The sequence below is a fragment of the Xenopus laevis genome, chromosome 6S, assembly GCF_017654675.1.
Source record: "Xenopus laevis strain J_2021 chromosome 6S, Xenopus_laevis_v10.1, whole genome shotgun sequence".
NCBI lineage: Eukaryota > Metazoa > Chordata > Amphibia > Anura > Pipidae > Xenopus > Xenopus laevis.
This window is the reverse complement of record NC_054382.1, coordinates 125,821,661-125,838,078: the sequence shown is the minus strand read 5'-3', so window position 1 is coordinate 125,838,078 and position 16,418 is coordinate 125,821,661. Positions and strand designations below refer to the sequence as shown.

Below are 16,418 nucleotides of genomic sequence, written 5' to 3'. Positions count from 1 at the left end.
TATATATATATATATATATATATATATATATATATATATATATATATATATATATATATATATATATATATCTCTCATTTTAAACCTTAAATTTCATGTTTCACTATGGAATTGAATAATATGCAATATGGTTTATCTGTGCACCTTCTAGAAAATCTTGTTGTTTTACTTATAACTGCTCTGTTTAAAGGAATTGTTTAGTGTAAAAATAAAAACTTGGTACATAGGCTGTGTAACATAAAAAATGTATCTAATATAGTTAGTTAGCCAAAATGTAATGTATAAAGGCTGGAGTGACTGGATGTGTAACATAATAGCCAGAACACTACTTCCTGCTTTTCAGCTCTCTTGGTTTCCACTGATTGGTTACCAGGCAGTAACCAATCAGAAACTTGAGGGGGGGGGCACATGGGTCATAACTGTTGCTTTTGAATCTGAGCTGAATGATGAGGATCAATTGCAAACTCACTGAACAGTTATGTCCCATGTGGCCCCCTGCTTTCTGGCAGTTGTTCCTACTCAATGTAACTGAATGTGTCTCAGTGGAACCTGGATTTTACTATTGAGTGTTGTTCTTATATCTGCCAGGGAGCGGTTATTTTGATAGGGAGCTGCTATCTGGTTACCTTCCCATTGTTCTGTTGTTAGGCTGCTGGGGGGGAAGGGAGGGGGTGATATCACTCCAACTTGCAGTAAAGAGTGACTGAAGTTTATCAGAGCACAAGTCACATGACTGGGGGCAGCTGGGAAACTGACAATATGTCTAGCCCCATGTCAGATTTCAAAATTAAATATAAAAAAATCTGCTTGCTCTTTTGAGAAACTGATTTCAGTGCAGAATTCTTCTGGAGCAGCACTGGTGCATTTTTAAATTTCTTCCCCATGATCGTATCCCTTTAACCAATTTTTCATTTGTTAGGGTCCCTTTTCTGAAAATGAGGGTGTCGGTAGCCATAGTCAGAGAGCTTTAAGAAAGCGTAAATTTGAAGACCTTCAGAACAGCTCAGATAAAAGCCTGGATAAAACCAATGAAATGAATGATGATAAACGTGAAGTCAGGAGGCTAACAAGGTAATGTTTATGTATTCTGTGTTTAATACGATGTGAGGATAATGGATTATAATAATCTGGTTTCAAATGTATATATTTTTTTTCTTACCTTTTTATAATGTCTGATTTTCTGTGCTATCTTACAGTTCAGTCTTTGATAATTAAGAAATCCGGTTAGGCTCTGGGTCTAGTGCTACCTTGAAACGAGTATGCATGATACTTACGTTTCACATACTTATTCAATACCATATATATTCAGTTACATTTGGCTTCAGTTGCACAAAGAAGGCAATGTGGCCACACACCTATTTCTTAAACATACATGGTAAGAATTAGCAATAGTCAGCAGCTTATTGGCCTGTTTATGGGGCCCGACCTACATAGTTACATAGTTAAATTGGGTTGAAAAAAGACAAAGTCCATCAAGTTCAACCCCTCCAGATGAAAACCCAGCATCCATACAAATGGATATTTGCAATACTTTCTTAAACTGTCCTTGTGTCCACCTGTGTGGTTTTTTTGTACACTCAAAAATGTGCCACACATACAAGCATCTAATAATCCTTGGAATGGTACCTAAAATTACACCAGATTTCTTAAAAAATAAATTAACAATACATTTAATTTTTCTACATTTAGTTTTCAAGACTTATTTTGTTCATTGTTGCCTTAGCTGAAAGTGCATTAAAAGGGTGGTTCACCTTTAAGTTACCCTTTTGTATAATTCAGAATGGCTATTTTTAATAAACTTTTCAGTTAGTCTTCATTTTTTCTTTCTTATAGTTTGTCTTCTTCTTCTGACTCTTTCCAGCTTTCAAACGGGGGCACTGACCCCATCTAAAAACAAATGCTCTGTAAGCATACAAATATATTGTTATTGCTTTTTATTCCTCATCTTTCTATTCAGGCCTTTCCTATTTATATCCCAGTCTCTTATTCAAATCAATGCATTGTTGCTAAGGTAATTTGGATCCTAGCAACCCGATTGCAGAAATTGCAAACTGGAGAGCTGCTTAATAAAATGTTAAATAACTCAAACTACAAATAATAAAAAATTAAAACCAATTACAAATTGTCTCAGAACATCACTCCCTACATTATACTAAAATGTTAATTTAAAGGTGAACAACCCGTTAAGGAGTTGCTTACAAAATATCAGTTCTTGTAACTGATAATGGCTGTACTTTGTTATTTATTGCACTTTACAGCCCACCTTTCAGGTGCCATAACAGCTGGGCTTATGTAGCCTTGGATTGCAGCTTCTCTGTATGGTCCTTTGCTTTCGTTATATAGGTTTCTTAAAAATATGAATTTCAAGTTTGTGTGTGTTTTTGAGACTTGCTAGGGCTAGACTAATGAATTTTCCAAGAGAATTCATCACACTTAAAACAGATTTTACGAATTTCAAGCAGTGATAATTTTTTTTTTTCTTTTAGAAGGGTAGCAAAGCAAGAAGCCGATGCAAGCATCAATGGGAACTGCAATGGAGGTACTGATCATCCGTGTGTATTTTTTTTTCTCTTTTCAAATATGGCTGCACAAAGGCCAATTCTTTTGCAATTTCCCTTCTCTAGTTATCTGGTCATATATAAATTGCACAGATGTATTCAGCTGGTCTTACTATTTGCTTGCTGGTTAAGCACCGCAAGATCACCTAGTTTGGCCAGGTCGCAAATATGTGGATATTTATCCTAGCAGGTATTTGACAATGTGAGCTGCATCCATAATCCATTTTGGTCTTTGGCCAAGGTTTTCCACAGAGCCTGATAAGTATGATTGCTCTCTGATCTGATATTAAAGGAACAGTAACACCAAAAATGAGTGGATTTAAAGGAATGAAAATATACTGTTGCCCTGCATTGGTAAAACTGAAATGTAGGCTTCATTCATGTAGGCATAATTATCTAAGGGGAATTTCATATATATTTGTTATAGATAGAAGTGATCAAAGCAGCACATTTTTCTTTTCATACAAAAAGACTGGTCAATTTCCGGTGTTTCAGATTTTTGGTTCGTTTTGAAATGTATGGATCCACTTGTGAGATCAATGCAAATTTCTGGCCAGTTGTCAATATAAGGTTTTCAGGTAACTCAACACATTTATCTTTTAATATACAATTAACTGAAAAGTCTCATCTTTCTGTAATAGAAGAAATAGTAACCTCTGCCTGTGAAACTTCGAGGAGAACAAGAAACCCTGAAAAGACTGCTGCCCATCAAGTGAATGGAGATGTGGAAGTTCGCCGGAGTGGAAGGATCAGGAGAAGCCTTTACAGCACCACTAATCAGTCTGTTCTGTTTGATAAACTCATAACAAAGTAAGTTAGAACAGTTTTCACAAAATACTAACATGTATTGCCTTGTTCCACGCAAACTGAAATTTATTTAATCAGAAATATTCATGAAGGGCACATCGCATAGTTCTTGTGTAAACTGTAACCTTATTCTGTATCACGTCTTAACCTCTTAACACTGTACATCACATGTTTAAGGTGTCCAATTTTTTGTATTTGTGCACGTTTTGAAGTGACTGGTTTAACAAGCTTTTATGACTTATAACTTTTCTAAGGTAAAACTTTTAAATAGATGAAGAGCACAGGGAATGGGGGGGGTCAGTTGTCCACAATCACCTCTGACATGGTTTTGTATATTTTTTCACTTTCAGCTTGATTTAAAGGAGAATTCAACCCTTAGTTTAAAAAAAAAAAACCACCCCCCGGGCAAATGCCCCTAATTTTTTACTCGCCCCTGTGCATATTCTGGCCTTGGGAGCTCAAGGCAGCCATCTTCTTCTTCTTCTCTGGTAATCTTCGTGTGTTGATGGCATTTTTGGCACATGCGCAGGTGGAGTAAGTTTCCGGTCCGGAACAACTACACATGCCGCAAAAGTCACGAAAATTTTCAAAAATTTTCGTGGCGTTCGGTGCGTGCGCACTGGTTTGGGGCCGGAAATTAACTCCAACTGCGCAAGCCGAGAAAGAGACCAAAGAATGAAGATGGCGCCCGTGAACTCCCGTGACCAGAATCTGCATGGAGGGGTAAGTAAAGAATTAGGGGCATTTGCCCAGGTGGCATGTAGGCTGGGGGGGAAGAGGGAGTGGGGGTCTACCCAGGGGTCTACCCAGAGTAGGGGGGGTAGGGTTTTTTTCTTTTTTTATTACGGGTTGAATTCTCCTTTAAGGACTTGAAGGCCCCTGAAATAATATATATATTGCAGCAGTAGTTGTCTGATTTTCATAAAGCTTGTGCTGTTCAAGGCTTTTTTTTCGCCTAAGATTAGCTTCCCACTGCTTGTTTTAGTGTAAATTTTTAAATGGCATCTGTGAAGCTCACAATTATTGTAAACACTTTATTACAGTACAGCAGAAGCTGTTCTGCAAAAGATGGACCACATGAAGAAAATGCGGCGCCGGCGTCTTCGGGAGCTTGATGATCTCACAGTCTTCAATGACACTGAAGTATGTGTTTATATAAATCTAAAGTTACGTTTTGTAGTAAACGGATTTATTGTGTGTAAATGTTTCCTTGATTCACTATTGACTCTAATCCCTCTGCCCCTTCAGGAGAGCATTGACATGTATTCACTGGTGAAGGAAAAACGTGGTGCTGCACAATTGGATGAGGAAACCACAGATAATCAAGAGGAAAGTGGAGGTAAGGGGTAATTCCTATGTCTTATCCTTTAAGTCTGCTGTTGGCATAGGTCACATAACATCTGCAGTGTATCTTTCCACATGAATAGATTTTTCCATTAATGTGTAGTCTCTCATCAGTAGCACATGGTGAATAGTCTAGATATGGAAGGTTCAGGTATTCCTTTGTTGCAACAGTATAGGGAGACTTGTGAAGTGTTCCAAAACTTTAACCTGACCCATCCAAGCTTAGCTGGTTTTGTAATATTACATTTGAAGGTAGTATTTTGTCATATTCCCCCATGTAAAGCTGAATGAAATTGTAAAGCCAAAGCTTAACAAAGGGCTAATAAAGCTGCAGTATTTTGGACTAGTGGAATAGGAGACTTGTTACTACAGTTGTGTGTGTGTGTGTGTGTGTGTGTGTGTGTGTGTGTGTGTATTAACCCACATGCAGCAGTTTGCAGAACCAGTGTATCCATTCTTATAGAATCTTCTGAAGAAGGTGAAGAGCAAGAAGATGAGGAAGAGGAGGATGAAGATGAGGAGGATGAAGATGGAGAAGAAGATAACCAAAAACGTTATGAATTGCGGCAGAGGAAAACTGTTGTGCCCTACCAGGCTCCCTTAGCAGGTATCTGAATAATGTGTTATGAGCTGAAACTTATCTTAAATGGCATTTGGATAAGGATTGCATTCATCAATTTTTGGTGTAAGAAAACAAGGTAATGGTAAACTTGAGTGCTTCTTAATTTAGAGTACAGGTATACACAAAATAGAATGCCATCTGAAATGTCATAGAACATGCTCATTCTTTGGAGGCACTTTTCAGGCTTTCCACCAGCCTACAAGTTTAAGGAGCTAAGATTGGTAGACGATTTAAAGGAATACTAAACCCTAAAAATGCCATATTTTACATACTGAACTTAATTGCACCAGCCTAAATTTTCAACTTCTCAATAGCAGCAAATATCAGACTTGACACAGGGGGTCACCATCTTGGAAAGTGCAACACTCGCATGCTCAGTGGGCTCTGAGCAGCTGTGAGAAGCTAAGCTTAGGGGTCGTTGCAAATCATCAAGCAGAAAATGTGGTTTATCTGTAATATAAGCTGATGCTACAGGGCTGATTATTAAATTCTGATGCTAATTGCACTGGTTTCTGTGCTGCCATGTAGTAATTATCTGTATTAATTACTAATCAGCCTTATATTGTGACATTTCTATTTTATGTTCACTGTATATTGTGAGTGGGTCCCTAAGCTCAGTAAGTGACAGCAGCACAGAGCATGTGCATTGAATCAGCAGAAAAGAAGATGGGGAGCTACTGGGGCATCTTTGAGCTGTGGTTGTCTTGCGCTGGTACAGAAACCCAAAATATTATGTACACCATGTCTAGTCTACTTCTTTAGTTAAGCTTTAGTTCACTTTTAAGTAACACAATACCACTAATCTATCTTCTTTTCCCTTTATAACTAATAGACACATTTTCATGTAGGTGCTCTGCAGCTCTGGTTTGCTGCATAACTCGCAGTGGTTTACAAGCAAGGGTCACTGACCCTAGCAAATGAACAGTTCAATAAATTACAGCATGGAAGTTTAGTAACATGGTCTGAACAGAAATTAAAATAAATACTGCTTTATCCTTTTTAAACCATTTTTTGGTACTGCCTTTGATGTTTTGGTACAGTTGTTATAAGCTATTTAAGATTTTTTTTTTTTCCTTTACTTCAGAACCCAGGAGCCATAAGAAGCGTGGTATGTTTTATGATGGCTCTGCTTCTCCAACAAGAAGGTATCGTCGCTTTAATTCAGCTGGGCCAAGAAGTCCTTACTGCAAAAGGCGCCTCAATAGGTATTTAAAGATTTTTTTATTTTTGTGCTCTCAGCCTGTGTAGCATTGTAATTTGCCAGTCTGCTTCTTTAACCACATGTGAGCTCTAAAATGTTTCCTAAAACTTTTTTTTCGGTCTAGAATATTTTAAAGTTTATAAACTACATTATCTGCAAGAAACTTCATAAGCCTTGTTATAACTTTAACTGCCATATAGGACGATTCACTAGTCCAAGCCCTGATTATCCGGTTAATGTTTTTAGTGTACTCTTCAACCCCCTTTCCCCCCCGTCATGACAGTCTGGAAGAGGGCTCCTGTTTTGACGATCTGGGTATTTTTCACCACATCAATTCGTTGTCAGGCTAGAAAGACCAAGCATGTTTCATTATAACAATATCCACATCTAGGCATTATATCAGACATAAGACAGACTAATCAGTAACACGCTATTAAACTTTTTGACTCCAAAGTTATTGAGGAAATATGAAGGATTTGATTTGATGTTGGTTTCTCATACCTTTTCTAACCCCTTCAGAAAATGTCCTTGTGCTAGCTGAGTTACCCCAAAGTACCTTAATTAATAAATTATAGATTATCCAGGTGTGCAATAGGCATATGAAAACGTTTGGAAACCCCTCTCAGCCTGCATAATAATTGTCTCCATGTTCAACAAAAAAGACAAAACAGTTGTATGTCTTTCATTTCCCAGGAAGTACTGTGGCTACCCTTGTAATTTTGCTAATTTGAATGCATGTAACTACACAATACTAATTACTGCCAACACCAAATTGGTTGGATTAGCTCGTTAAGCCTTGAACTTCATAGGCAGGTGTGTCCAATTATGAGTAAAGGTATTTAAGGTGACCAATTGCAAGTTGTGCTTCTGTTTGACTCTCCTCTGAAGAGTGACAGCCTGGGATTCTCAAAGCAACTCTCAAAAGATCTGAAAACAAAGATTGTTCAGTATCATGGTTTAGGGGAAGGCTATAAAAAGCCATCTCGGAGGTTTAAACTGTCAGTTTCAACTGTAAGGAATGTAATCAGGAAATGGAAGGCCACAGTTGCTGTAAAACCCAAGTCTGGCAGGCCAAGAAAAATACAGGAGCAGCATATGCGGAGGATTGTGAGAATGGTTACAGACAACCCAAAGACCGCCAAGAACATCTTGCTGCAGATGGTGTATCTGGGCATTCTTCTACAATTAAGTACAATTTACACAAAACATCTGTATGGCAGGGGGATGAGAAAGAAGCCCTTTCTGCACTCACGCTACAAACAGTCACTTGTTGTATGCAAAAGCTCATTTAGACAAGCCACAGTCATTTTGGAACAAAATGCTTTAGACTGATGAGACTTAAAATTTAGTTATTTGGTCAAAAAGTGCTTTGCATGGCAGAAGATGAACACCTCATTTCGAGAAAAACACCTGCTTCCTACTAACAAATTCGGTGGAGGTTCCATCATGCTGGGGGGCTGTGGGGCTAGTTCAGGGACTGGGGCCCTTGTTAAAGTTGAGGGTCGGATGAATTCAACCCAGTATCAACAAATTCTTCAGGATAATGTTTAAAGTATCGGTCACAAAGTTGAAGTTATGCAGGGGTTGGATATTCCAACAAGACAATGGCCCTAAACTACAAAGGCATTTATGTAGAGGGAGAAGTACAATGTTCTGGAATGGCCGTCACAGTCCCCTGACTTGAATATCATGAAAAATCTATGGAATGATTTGAAGCAGACTGTCCATGCTCGGCAGCCATCAAATTTAACTGATCTGGAGAGATTTTGTATGGACGAATGGGCAAAAATACCGCCATCCAGAATCCAGACACTCATCAAAGGCTATAGGAGGCGTCTAGAGGCTGTTGCATTTGCAAAAGGAGCTCAACTAAGTATTGATGTAATATCTCTGTTGGGGTGCCCACATTTATGCACCTTTCTAATTTTGTTATGATGCATATTGTATATTTTCTCTTAATCCAGTAAACTTGATGTCACTGCTGAATTCTACTGTTTCCATAAGGCATGTTATATATTAAAAGGAAGTTGCTACTTTGAAAAGCTCAGCCAATGATCAATGAAACTCCAAATAATTAAGAGGGGTTCCCAAACTCTTTCATATGACTGTATATAATTATTTAAAAAGTTGGCAACTGCAATTATACAGGTACTTTGGCTTTTTTTCCACTGTGTTAACGCACAATTCAGCAACTAATTAAGTTTTAAACCTTTTTTGTAGTAAATGTTTTTCTCCCTTTAGGAGAAGGCATGCCATCCATAGTAGTGATTCTACATCCTCTTCATCAGATGACGAGCAACATTTTGAGAGGCGTATGAATCGGAGCCTCAACAAAGCTGTTAGCAGGTAAAACTGAAGTTTGTTTTTCATGCCATGCGCATTTCTCCTTTGCATGCCTTGGGATGGGCCAGATCTTCATTCCCTACAGAATATTTGATCAAACTGAACATTTTCGTTTGCATTCTGCCTCCTTACTACTCACTAACAGCCACTTATTTCAGTCTTCCACTTCCCTATTTGGGCTCCTTTTACTTAAATCTTGCCCCCTGCTTCCTAAATAGGGGAAGAGGTGATCAGCAGGAACATTACCCTGTCTCCTATCTGCATATATGTGCAGCCCCTCTGTTCTATCTAGCTGCCTTTCTTGTGCCCCATATCTGTTTGCCAGCAGACTTTTTTTTTTTCCAGGCCATGCAATATGCCCTCTTCTGCCTACAGTTGTATTGGTGTTTTGTAACTAGACAGTGCTTTCTTGGTACACCCAAAGAGTGTTGGGACTCATGACAATGTCCCAGCTAATTAATACCCAGTTTTCCCCACTTGTCCCTGTTTAAATAGGGGTCTTGTGGACATCCAAGGGCCTGGAACTACTGGCATATGTTTGAAATAAGCTCCTCCTGGCTGTAGCTATTTAAATGACTTATGTTTTTCCACCCCACCTAGACTTTTTAATAGCCCTGTTCTTTGCTCTCTCAGGTAGTCCCAGTTGTAGTCTGACAATTAAATCCCTAGTTTGGAAATGTGACACTTATTTTAAAGGAAAACTATACCCCGAAAATGAATACTTGAGCAACAGTTTTTATCAAATTAAGTGACATATTTAAGTATCTTGGCAAACTGGAATATATATTTAAGTAAATATTGCCCTTTTACGTCTCTTGCCTTGAACCACCATTTTGTGATGTCTCGGTGCTGCCTCAGATCACCTGACCAGAAATACTACAACTGTAACAGGAAGACGTGTGGAAGCAAAGGGCAGAACGCTGTCTGTTAATTGGCTCATCTGACCTAACATGTATGGTTTGGTTGTGTGCACCGTGAAGCCTACGATCCCAGGGGGCGGCCCTTATTTTTTTAAATGGCAAATTTCTATATATGATAACCCAAGGCACATACTAATAAAAAAGTATATTATAAAAATGATGAAGCAGAGTTTTACATATGAGCTGTTTTATGCAATATCTTTTTATAGAGACCTACGTTGTTTGAGGGTATAGTTTTCCTTTAATTGTTTTTCCTTAAACACTCAAAGGTGCTTACCTCTTAATCTGCAAAGAGATGATCTGAAGGGAATTCACAAAGACAGAATGAAAATAGGAGCAAGCCTTGCGGATGTGGATCCAATGCAAATAGATACAACTGTAAGTTATCAGTTTTGAATACATTTATGCACTTTGACATCACTTCCTGCTGCCTGAATCCCTTGTTCGGAACCTGTTCTAGCCAAAGAGCTCGATAAATTCTGGATTTGCTCCTACTCCCTTTACAGATCAACTGATTCTGCATATAAAAGTACACCCTGGCTTTGCCATGTGCATGTGCAGTAGAACAGATTTTCAGAGAACACTTTCTGTAAGTTTTAGCTGGCTGAAACAGCCTTTGCAATCTGCTGCTTTTCCATGATGAAAATGCTATATTTTGTTGCTTGCCCAGTGCCACCCTCTAGTTGTACCCTCATTCTTCAACTGCGCCGTCCTTTACCAAAAATGCATACGTTCTTAGACGTGGTCCTTGTAAATACAATTGTATTAAGTCTTGTATTATGCCACTTTGTTTTTCTGCCTTATAGGTCAGATTCAGTAGTGTTGGGGGACTTTCCAAACATATTGCTGCTCTCAAAGAGATGGTGGTTTTCCCTTTACTTTACCCTGAAATATTTGAAAGATTTAAGATACAACCTCCACGGTGGGTGTCTTCTAGGATTCTATGAAGAATGTAAAATAACAAATAGCATTATTTGCAGAAATTATTTAATTCAGATTTTGGAATACTTTATTGCATGTTTTGCGCTATGTAAGCATTTTACCTAATGTGTTATGGTTTCATCTGCTTTTAATTGGTCTTTAAAGGATTTGTTCAGTATAAAAATAAAAACTGGTTCAATAGGCTGTGCAAAATAAAAAATGTTTCTAATATAGTTAGCCAAAAATGTAATCTAACAGAACACTACTTCCTGCTTTTCAGCTCTCTTGGTTTCCGATGATTGATTACCAGGCAGTAACCAATCAGTGACTTAGGATACATGGGCCATAACTGTTGCTTTTGAATCTGAGCTGAATGCTGAGGATCAATTACAAACTCACAGAACAGTTTTCTCTGCCGTCTCAAGGGGGACACAGGGAACGATGGGGTTAAGCGCCATTCTCCAGAGGCAGGACACTTGATATTTAAATTAAGGGTGCGTGCCAGAGCAGGCTTAACCCCCCCCCCCCCACACTGTACACCATATTCAGTTTTACAAGTGTCCTGCTCCCAGGAGGATGGATACCCAACTTTTTTTATGTTGGCTAACCCCCTACGAGTGGACCAGCAGGGGTCAGAACCTAGCCATTCAGGCTATACCGACCATCCAGACAAATCCCTGCGCTGAGTACACAGCAGATGGTCTGGCCAATGTGAGGGGGTAAGTGGCATATTTTACCTCCGGGTTTATGCCTGGGGGAGGCCCTCATGCGACTGCATTGTGTAGGTGACAAGTGCTCCTATTCCCACAGCACCCCCAGGCTGTTGAGGCATCCATCTGGCGGAGTAGGGGACTAGCAGAGGACGTCATTCCAACCATGCTCAAAGCACTCATCCTCTTCCATATCATACCATAGAGTGTGGTGCACCTACTCCAACTGGTGCAGAGCAGCTGAACTTACCTTCTCTGAGCTTGACATTACTAGAGTGTTGTCATTCCTCCAGCCCGGATTACAATTGGGTCTGAAGATCACCTCACTCAAGGTCCAGGTGTCTGCCCTGTCGGTCCTGTTCCAACATAGGCTGGCAAATGAAGATGCAATACGCAAATTCCTGCAGGGAGTAGCTCATATAGCTACTCCGTTCCGCCCACCGGTGGTGGGATGGGATCTCAACATCATTCTGGAAGCACTGCTCGATTCTCCCTTTGAACCTATGAACTCTATTTCTGATACGTGGCTCACTTGGAAGGTTGTATTCCTCATGGCAATTTCATCTACTCGGAGAGTGTCTGAACTCAGCGCCCTGTCCTGTGACCCACCCTTTCTGACCTTTCATAAAGATAAAGCCGTACTCCGCACGGTCCCAACCTTTCTGCCCAAAGTTGTTTCATCATTCCATGTGAACCAAGAGATTGTAGTGCCATCGCTGTGTCCGGACCCGAAGAATAGCAAGGAACGCCGGATACACAGCCTGGATGTAGTCCAAGCACTAGGGTGGTACATTGAATGGTCTAAGCCATTCAGTCAGTCACTGTTCATTCTTCCTTCAGGCCAATGTAGAGTTCAGTCAGTCTCAAAGACTACTATTTGGATCAAAGAGACTATCAAGCAGGTCTATTTGGCAAAGGGAAGAACTCCACCAGAAGGGATTCGGGCTCACTCCACCCGAGCTGTGGGGGCCTCTTGGGCGTGGACACCTATTCTTCGGCTGAGGCCTCCCTTGGTCGAAAGGTGTTACAATCAGTAATCCACTAAATAGCACCGGTCTAAACTCGCTCCCACCTTGCTGTTTTGGGACTGCTTTGGTAAGTCCCCATCGTTCCCTGTGTCCCCCTTGAGACGGCAGAGAAAACAGGGTTTTTATACTCACCGTTAAATCTGTTTCTCTTTAGTCGAAAAAGGGGACCCAGGGCTTCCACCCCCCACCCCCCCGTCGGCTTGACCGTTTTATCTCTGTGAATACTCCCCTGGTTACCAGTTCTGCTGGTTATTGTTTAATGTTATACAGTTTCCGTTAGCAGCTATGGAACAAACTGAATATGGTGTACAGTGTGGGGGGTTAAGCCTGCTCTGGCACGCCCCCTTAATTTAAATATTGTGTCCTGCCTCCGGAGGATGGAGCTTAACCCCATTGTTCCATGTGTCCCCCTTTTCGACTACAGAGAAACAGATTTAACGTTGAGTATAAAAATCCTGTTATGTCCCATGTGGCCCCCCTTATAGCCACTGACTAACTCAGTTAGCGAGCTGAAAAGCAGGAAGTAGTGTTCTGGCTATTATGTTACACATCCAGTCACTCCAGCCTTTATACATTACATTTTTTTTTTTTTAACACTGAACTGTTCCTTTAAGAGTTGTTTAATATATGTACCAGGGTGATTTGTATGTGACAAACTTATGACACAAGGGCTGGACAACTCAAATGGCCATGTACACAGCAGAGAAGAAATACTAGAAAATGTAAGGAGATAAAATCAGAACTTGATAGCCAATGAAAATATTTGACCCAGAACAGCCTAAAGGATTGGGGCCACATTTAATTAAAATAGAATGAAGAGAGGAGAGAAATGCGTGGTAAAATACATCCGTGCGTAGACATATAGGCTAAAGCCCTAGTCCTCTGGTAATATGAATACTCTGGCTTTGTTATCATGAGGGTTGTTTCAGTTTTTCAGATAGACCCCCAATATTATCCACTTTCCAGGTTTCATTTCTTTGGCAAGTAACAGTTTTTGTACTTGACAAGTCAAAACACAAAGGTTATTCTTGACAAAATATCTGGTAGTCCCACATTAGAATCATTTTTTTCTGATTACCACTACTTTTAGCAATACATTTACCAATATATATATATATATATATATAGATAGATAGATAGATAGATATAGAGATATAGAGAGAGATATAGAGATAGAGATAGATAGATAGATAGATAGATATATAGATATATATATTCTTTTTTTCAGTGGCTGTCTGTTCTACGGGCCTCCTGGTACAGGAAAAACTTTAGTTGCTCGGGCATTGGCAAATGAATGCAGTATTGGTGATAAGAGAGTGTCCTTCTTCATGAGGAAAGGTGCAGACTGCCTAAGCAAATGGGTTGGAGAGTCTGAGCGCCAGCTAAGGCTGCTTTTTGATCAGGTATTTTATCATGTTTTACTGTAGCTCTTTTTTGGGGGGGGTTGTTAGAATCGAAATGTAACATTTTACAATTCTTCTTAATAGGCCTATCAAATGCGACCTTCTATTATATTTTTTGATGAAATAGATGGTTTGGCACCTGTAAGATCCAGTCGACAGGATCAAATTCACAGGTACATGTAATTCTATAAGCATTCTTCAATAAACTGTATATTATGGTATCTTTCCATTAAATTGTTGACTATATATATATATATATATATATATATCTCTATATCTCTATATCTCTATATCTCTATATCTCTATATATATATATATATATATATATATATATATATATATATATATATATATATATATATATATATATATATATATATTTATATATTTATACCCTTTATCCAGAAAGCTATGAATTACGGAAAAGGATGTCTCCCATAGACTCCATTTTATTCAAATAATCCAAATTTTTGAAAATGATTTCCTTTTTCTCCAATAATAAAACAGTAGCTTGTTCTTGATCCAAAATAAGATATAATTAATCCTTATTGGAAGCAAAACCAGCCGATTGGGTTTATTTAATTTTTATATTATATTCTAGTAGATTTAAGGTATAAAGATCCAAATTATGGAAAGATCCATTATCCGGAAACCCCCAGGTCCCGAGCATTCTGGATAACAGGTCTCATACCTGTATTTGCTTTTCTTGTATAACCAGGGTGACTGTGCTTGTAACATTTTTTTAAAAAAAAAATTCAGCAAATAAATCCCATGATATATTCTTTAGTTCAATAGTTTCCACCTTGCTTGCTCTTATGGATGGACTGGATAGTCGAGGAGAAATTGTGGTAATTGGAGCCACAAATAGACTAGATTCAATTGATCCTGCCTTAAGACGACCAGGGCGTTTCGACAGAGAATTTCTTTTCTCCTTGCCTGATAGAGATGTAAGTGTATTATGCAAATTAAAGAAAAGCATGGGGGTTGTTTTAGCTTTTTCATTTTTTTTGAATGGGATGGTTAATTGTTATGGTGCAGCTTTGTAGATTAATAGGGAAATCAGAATGTGCATCTGCTAAAGCTTTGTTGTCCCGACATATATTGTTGCATTGTGATAAACCTGACATATTAGCAATGCTTATGATGACTATACAAGTAGAAAAGGAACTCCTCCTTATGGGATAATACTATTACAGTGCAAGGTAGAGTCCTGCACGGAACCAATTTTTTTTAAACGCAACCGCATACTTACCCGCTTGGATCCGCTACCCGACCTGCAGACCATCAAGAAGCAGGAAGTGATGTCCTTGTAAACAGAAGTGACATCATTAGAAGTAGGTGTGATCAGAAAAAAAGGAGTAAAACAGGAAGAGCTGTCACTGTAAATCGGAAGTGGCATCATTGCACGTAGGCGTGATCAGACAAAAAGGAGCAGCGCCAACCCGTGGCTATACACATTACCGAAATAACCCGCAGGTTGCCACAGTTTTTTGCAGGTAACCCACAGGTACCCAACCCGCAGCAGGGTTTTTTTTAAAGCACTGACACCACAGCCAGTGCCACCCCTTGTATTGGGAAGAAGTTGTAAAAATGTGGTTCCGACACTGCTACATTGTAAAGTAAAGTGTAACGATCTTGTTCACAATTTTACAAATTTTCTGTTTTAATAGTTTCACTGATCTTTCTGCTATTTTTTTTCTGTTGCAAGGCAAGAAAGGAGATTCTCAAGATTCACACAAAAGAATGGAACCCAAAGCCATCAGACATATTTTTGGAAGAACTTTCTGAAAAATGTGTCGGTAAGACAATCCAACTTTTTTACATCTTTGTTGTCCACAAATTAATTTGTGTCATATTTGACATTTACAAAGGGAAATACTTTTTCGGGCACATCGAAAAAATGTTTTGTGCAATATGTTCACTCACTGAAATAGTCCAGATTACACACAGTCAAGATGCCTTTAGTGGTTTAAAGGAGAACTATCATGAAAATTAATATTGGCTTCAGCATATTGAAATAAGAAACTTTCTAAATACAATCAATTAAATATTATGTGCGTTTCTTTAATATTCCTCTCTCGGCATATGTTTCTCTTCACTGTCTTCATGCAGCAGTTTGGTGTCAGATATTCATTGACAGTTAGATCTAATATATCTTATAGGGGTCCTCCTTTTGCCTATAAGATGTATTAGAGCTCATCCTATTAAAGTCACAAGAAATCCTGTCTCTCTACATGCAGAATTTGTGCAAAAGGCAGTTATTTTGTTAGATTTTGTTTGTACTAGAATGTGTTATTTGAGTGAGCTCTAATATATCTGCTAGGAAAGGGAGCCACCCTATAAGATATATTGGATCATTCATCTGACACCCAACTGCTGCATGAAGACAAAATGAAGAGAAACAGATGCTGAGAGAGGAATAGTGAATATAAACTTGATAATTTCAGAAACAGTACAGAATTTGTAATTGATTGTATTTAGAACGTTTTACTTTAGTATGAGGAAGCTTATGTTAAATTTTTATTTTCGCAATAGTTCACCTTTAAGAAAAATAAAAGCT

The 16,418-nt window shown here is 38.8% G+C and overlaps 1 protein-coding gene across 1 annotated transcript in view; it reads left to right on the top strand.

The window, feature by feature from the left end:
• atad2.S (ATPase family, AAA domain containing 2 S homeolog) overlaps positions 1 to 16,418 on the top strand; it is a 49,835-nt gene that overhangs the window by 5,128 nt on the left and 28,289 nt on the right. The window contains exons 2-15 of the mRNA XM_041568001.1: positions 920 to 1,071; positions 2,487 to 2,539; positions 3,200 to 3,368; positions 4,409 to 4,508; positions 4,614 to 4,704; positions 5,173 to 5,316; positions 6,416 to 6,536; positions 8,774 to 8,878; positions 10,065 to 10,173; positions 10,602 to 10,717; positions 13,683 to 13,857; positions 13,942 to 14,030; positions 14,646 to 14,805; positions 15,567 to 15,657. Coding sequence (XP_041423935.1) covers positions 920 to 1,071; positions 2,487 to 2,539; positions 3,200 to 3,368; positions 4,409 to 4,508; positions 4,614 to 4,704; positions 5,173 to 5,316; positions 6,416 to 6,536; positions 8,774 to 8,878; positions 10,065 to 10,173; positions 10,602 to 10,717; positions 13,683 to 13,857; positions 13,942 to 14,030; positions 14,646 to 14,805; positions 15,567 to 15,657 — 1,675 coding nt within the window. The remainder of the gene's footprint in view (positions 1 to 919; positions 1,072 to 2,486; positions 2,540 to 3,199; positions 3,369 to 4,408; positions 4,509 to 4,613; positions 4,705 to 5,172; positions 5,317 to 6,415; positions 6,537 to 8,773; positions 8,879 to 10,064; positions 10,174 to 10,601; positions 10,718 to 13,682; positions 13,858 to 13,941; positions 14,031 to 14,645; positions 14,806 to 15,566; positions 15,658 to 16,418) is intronic.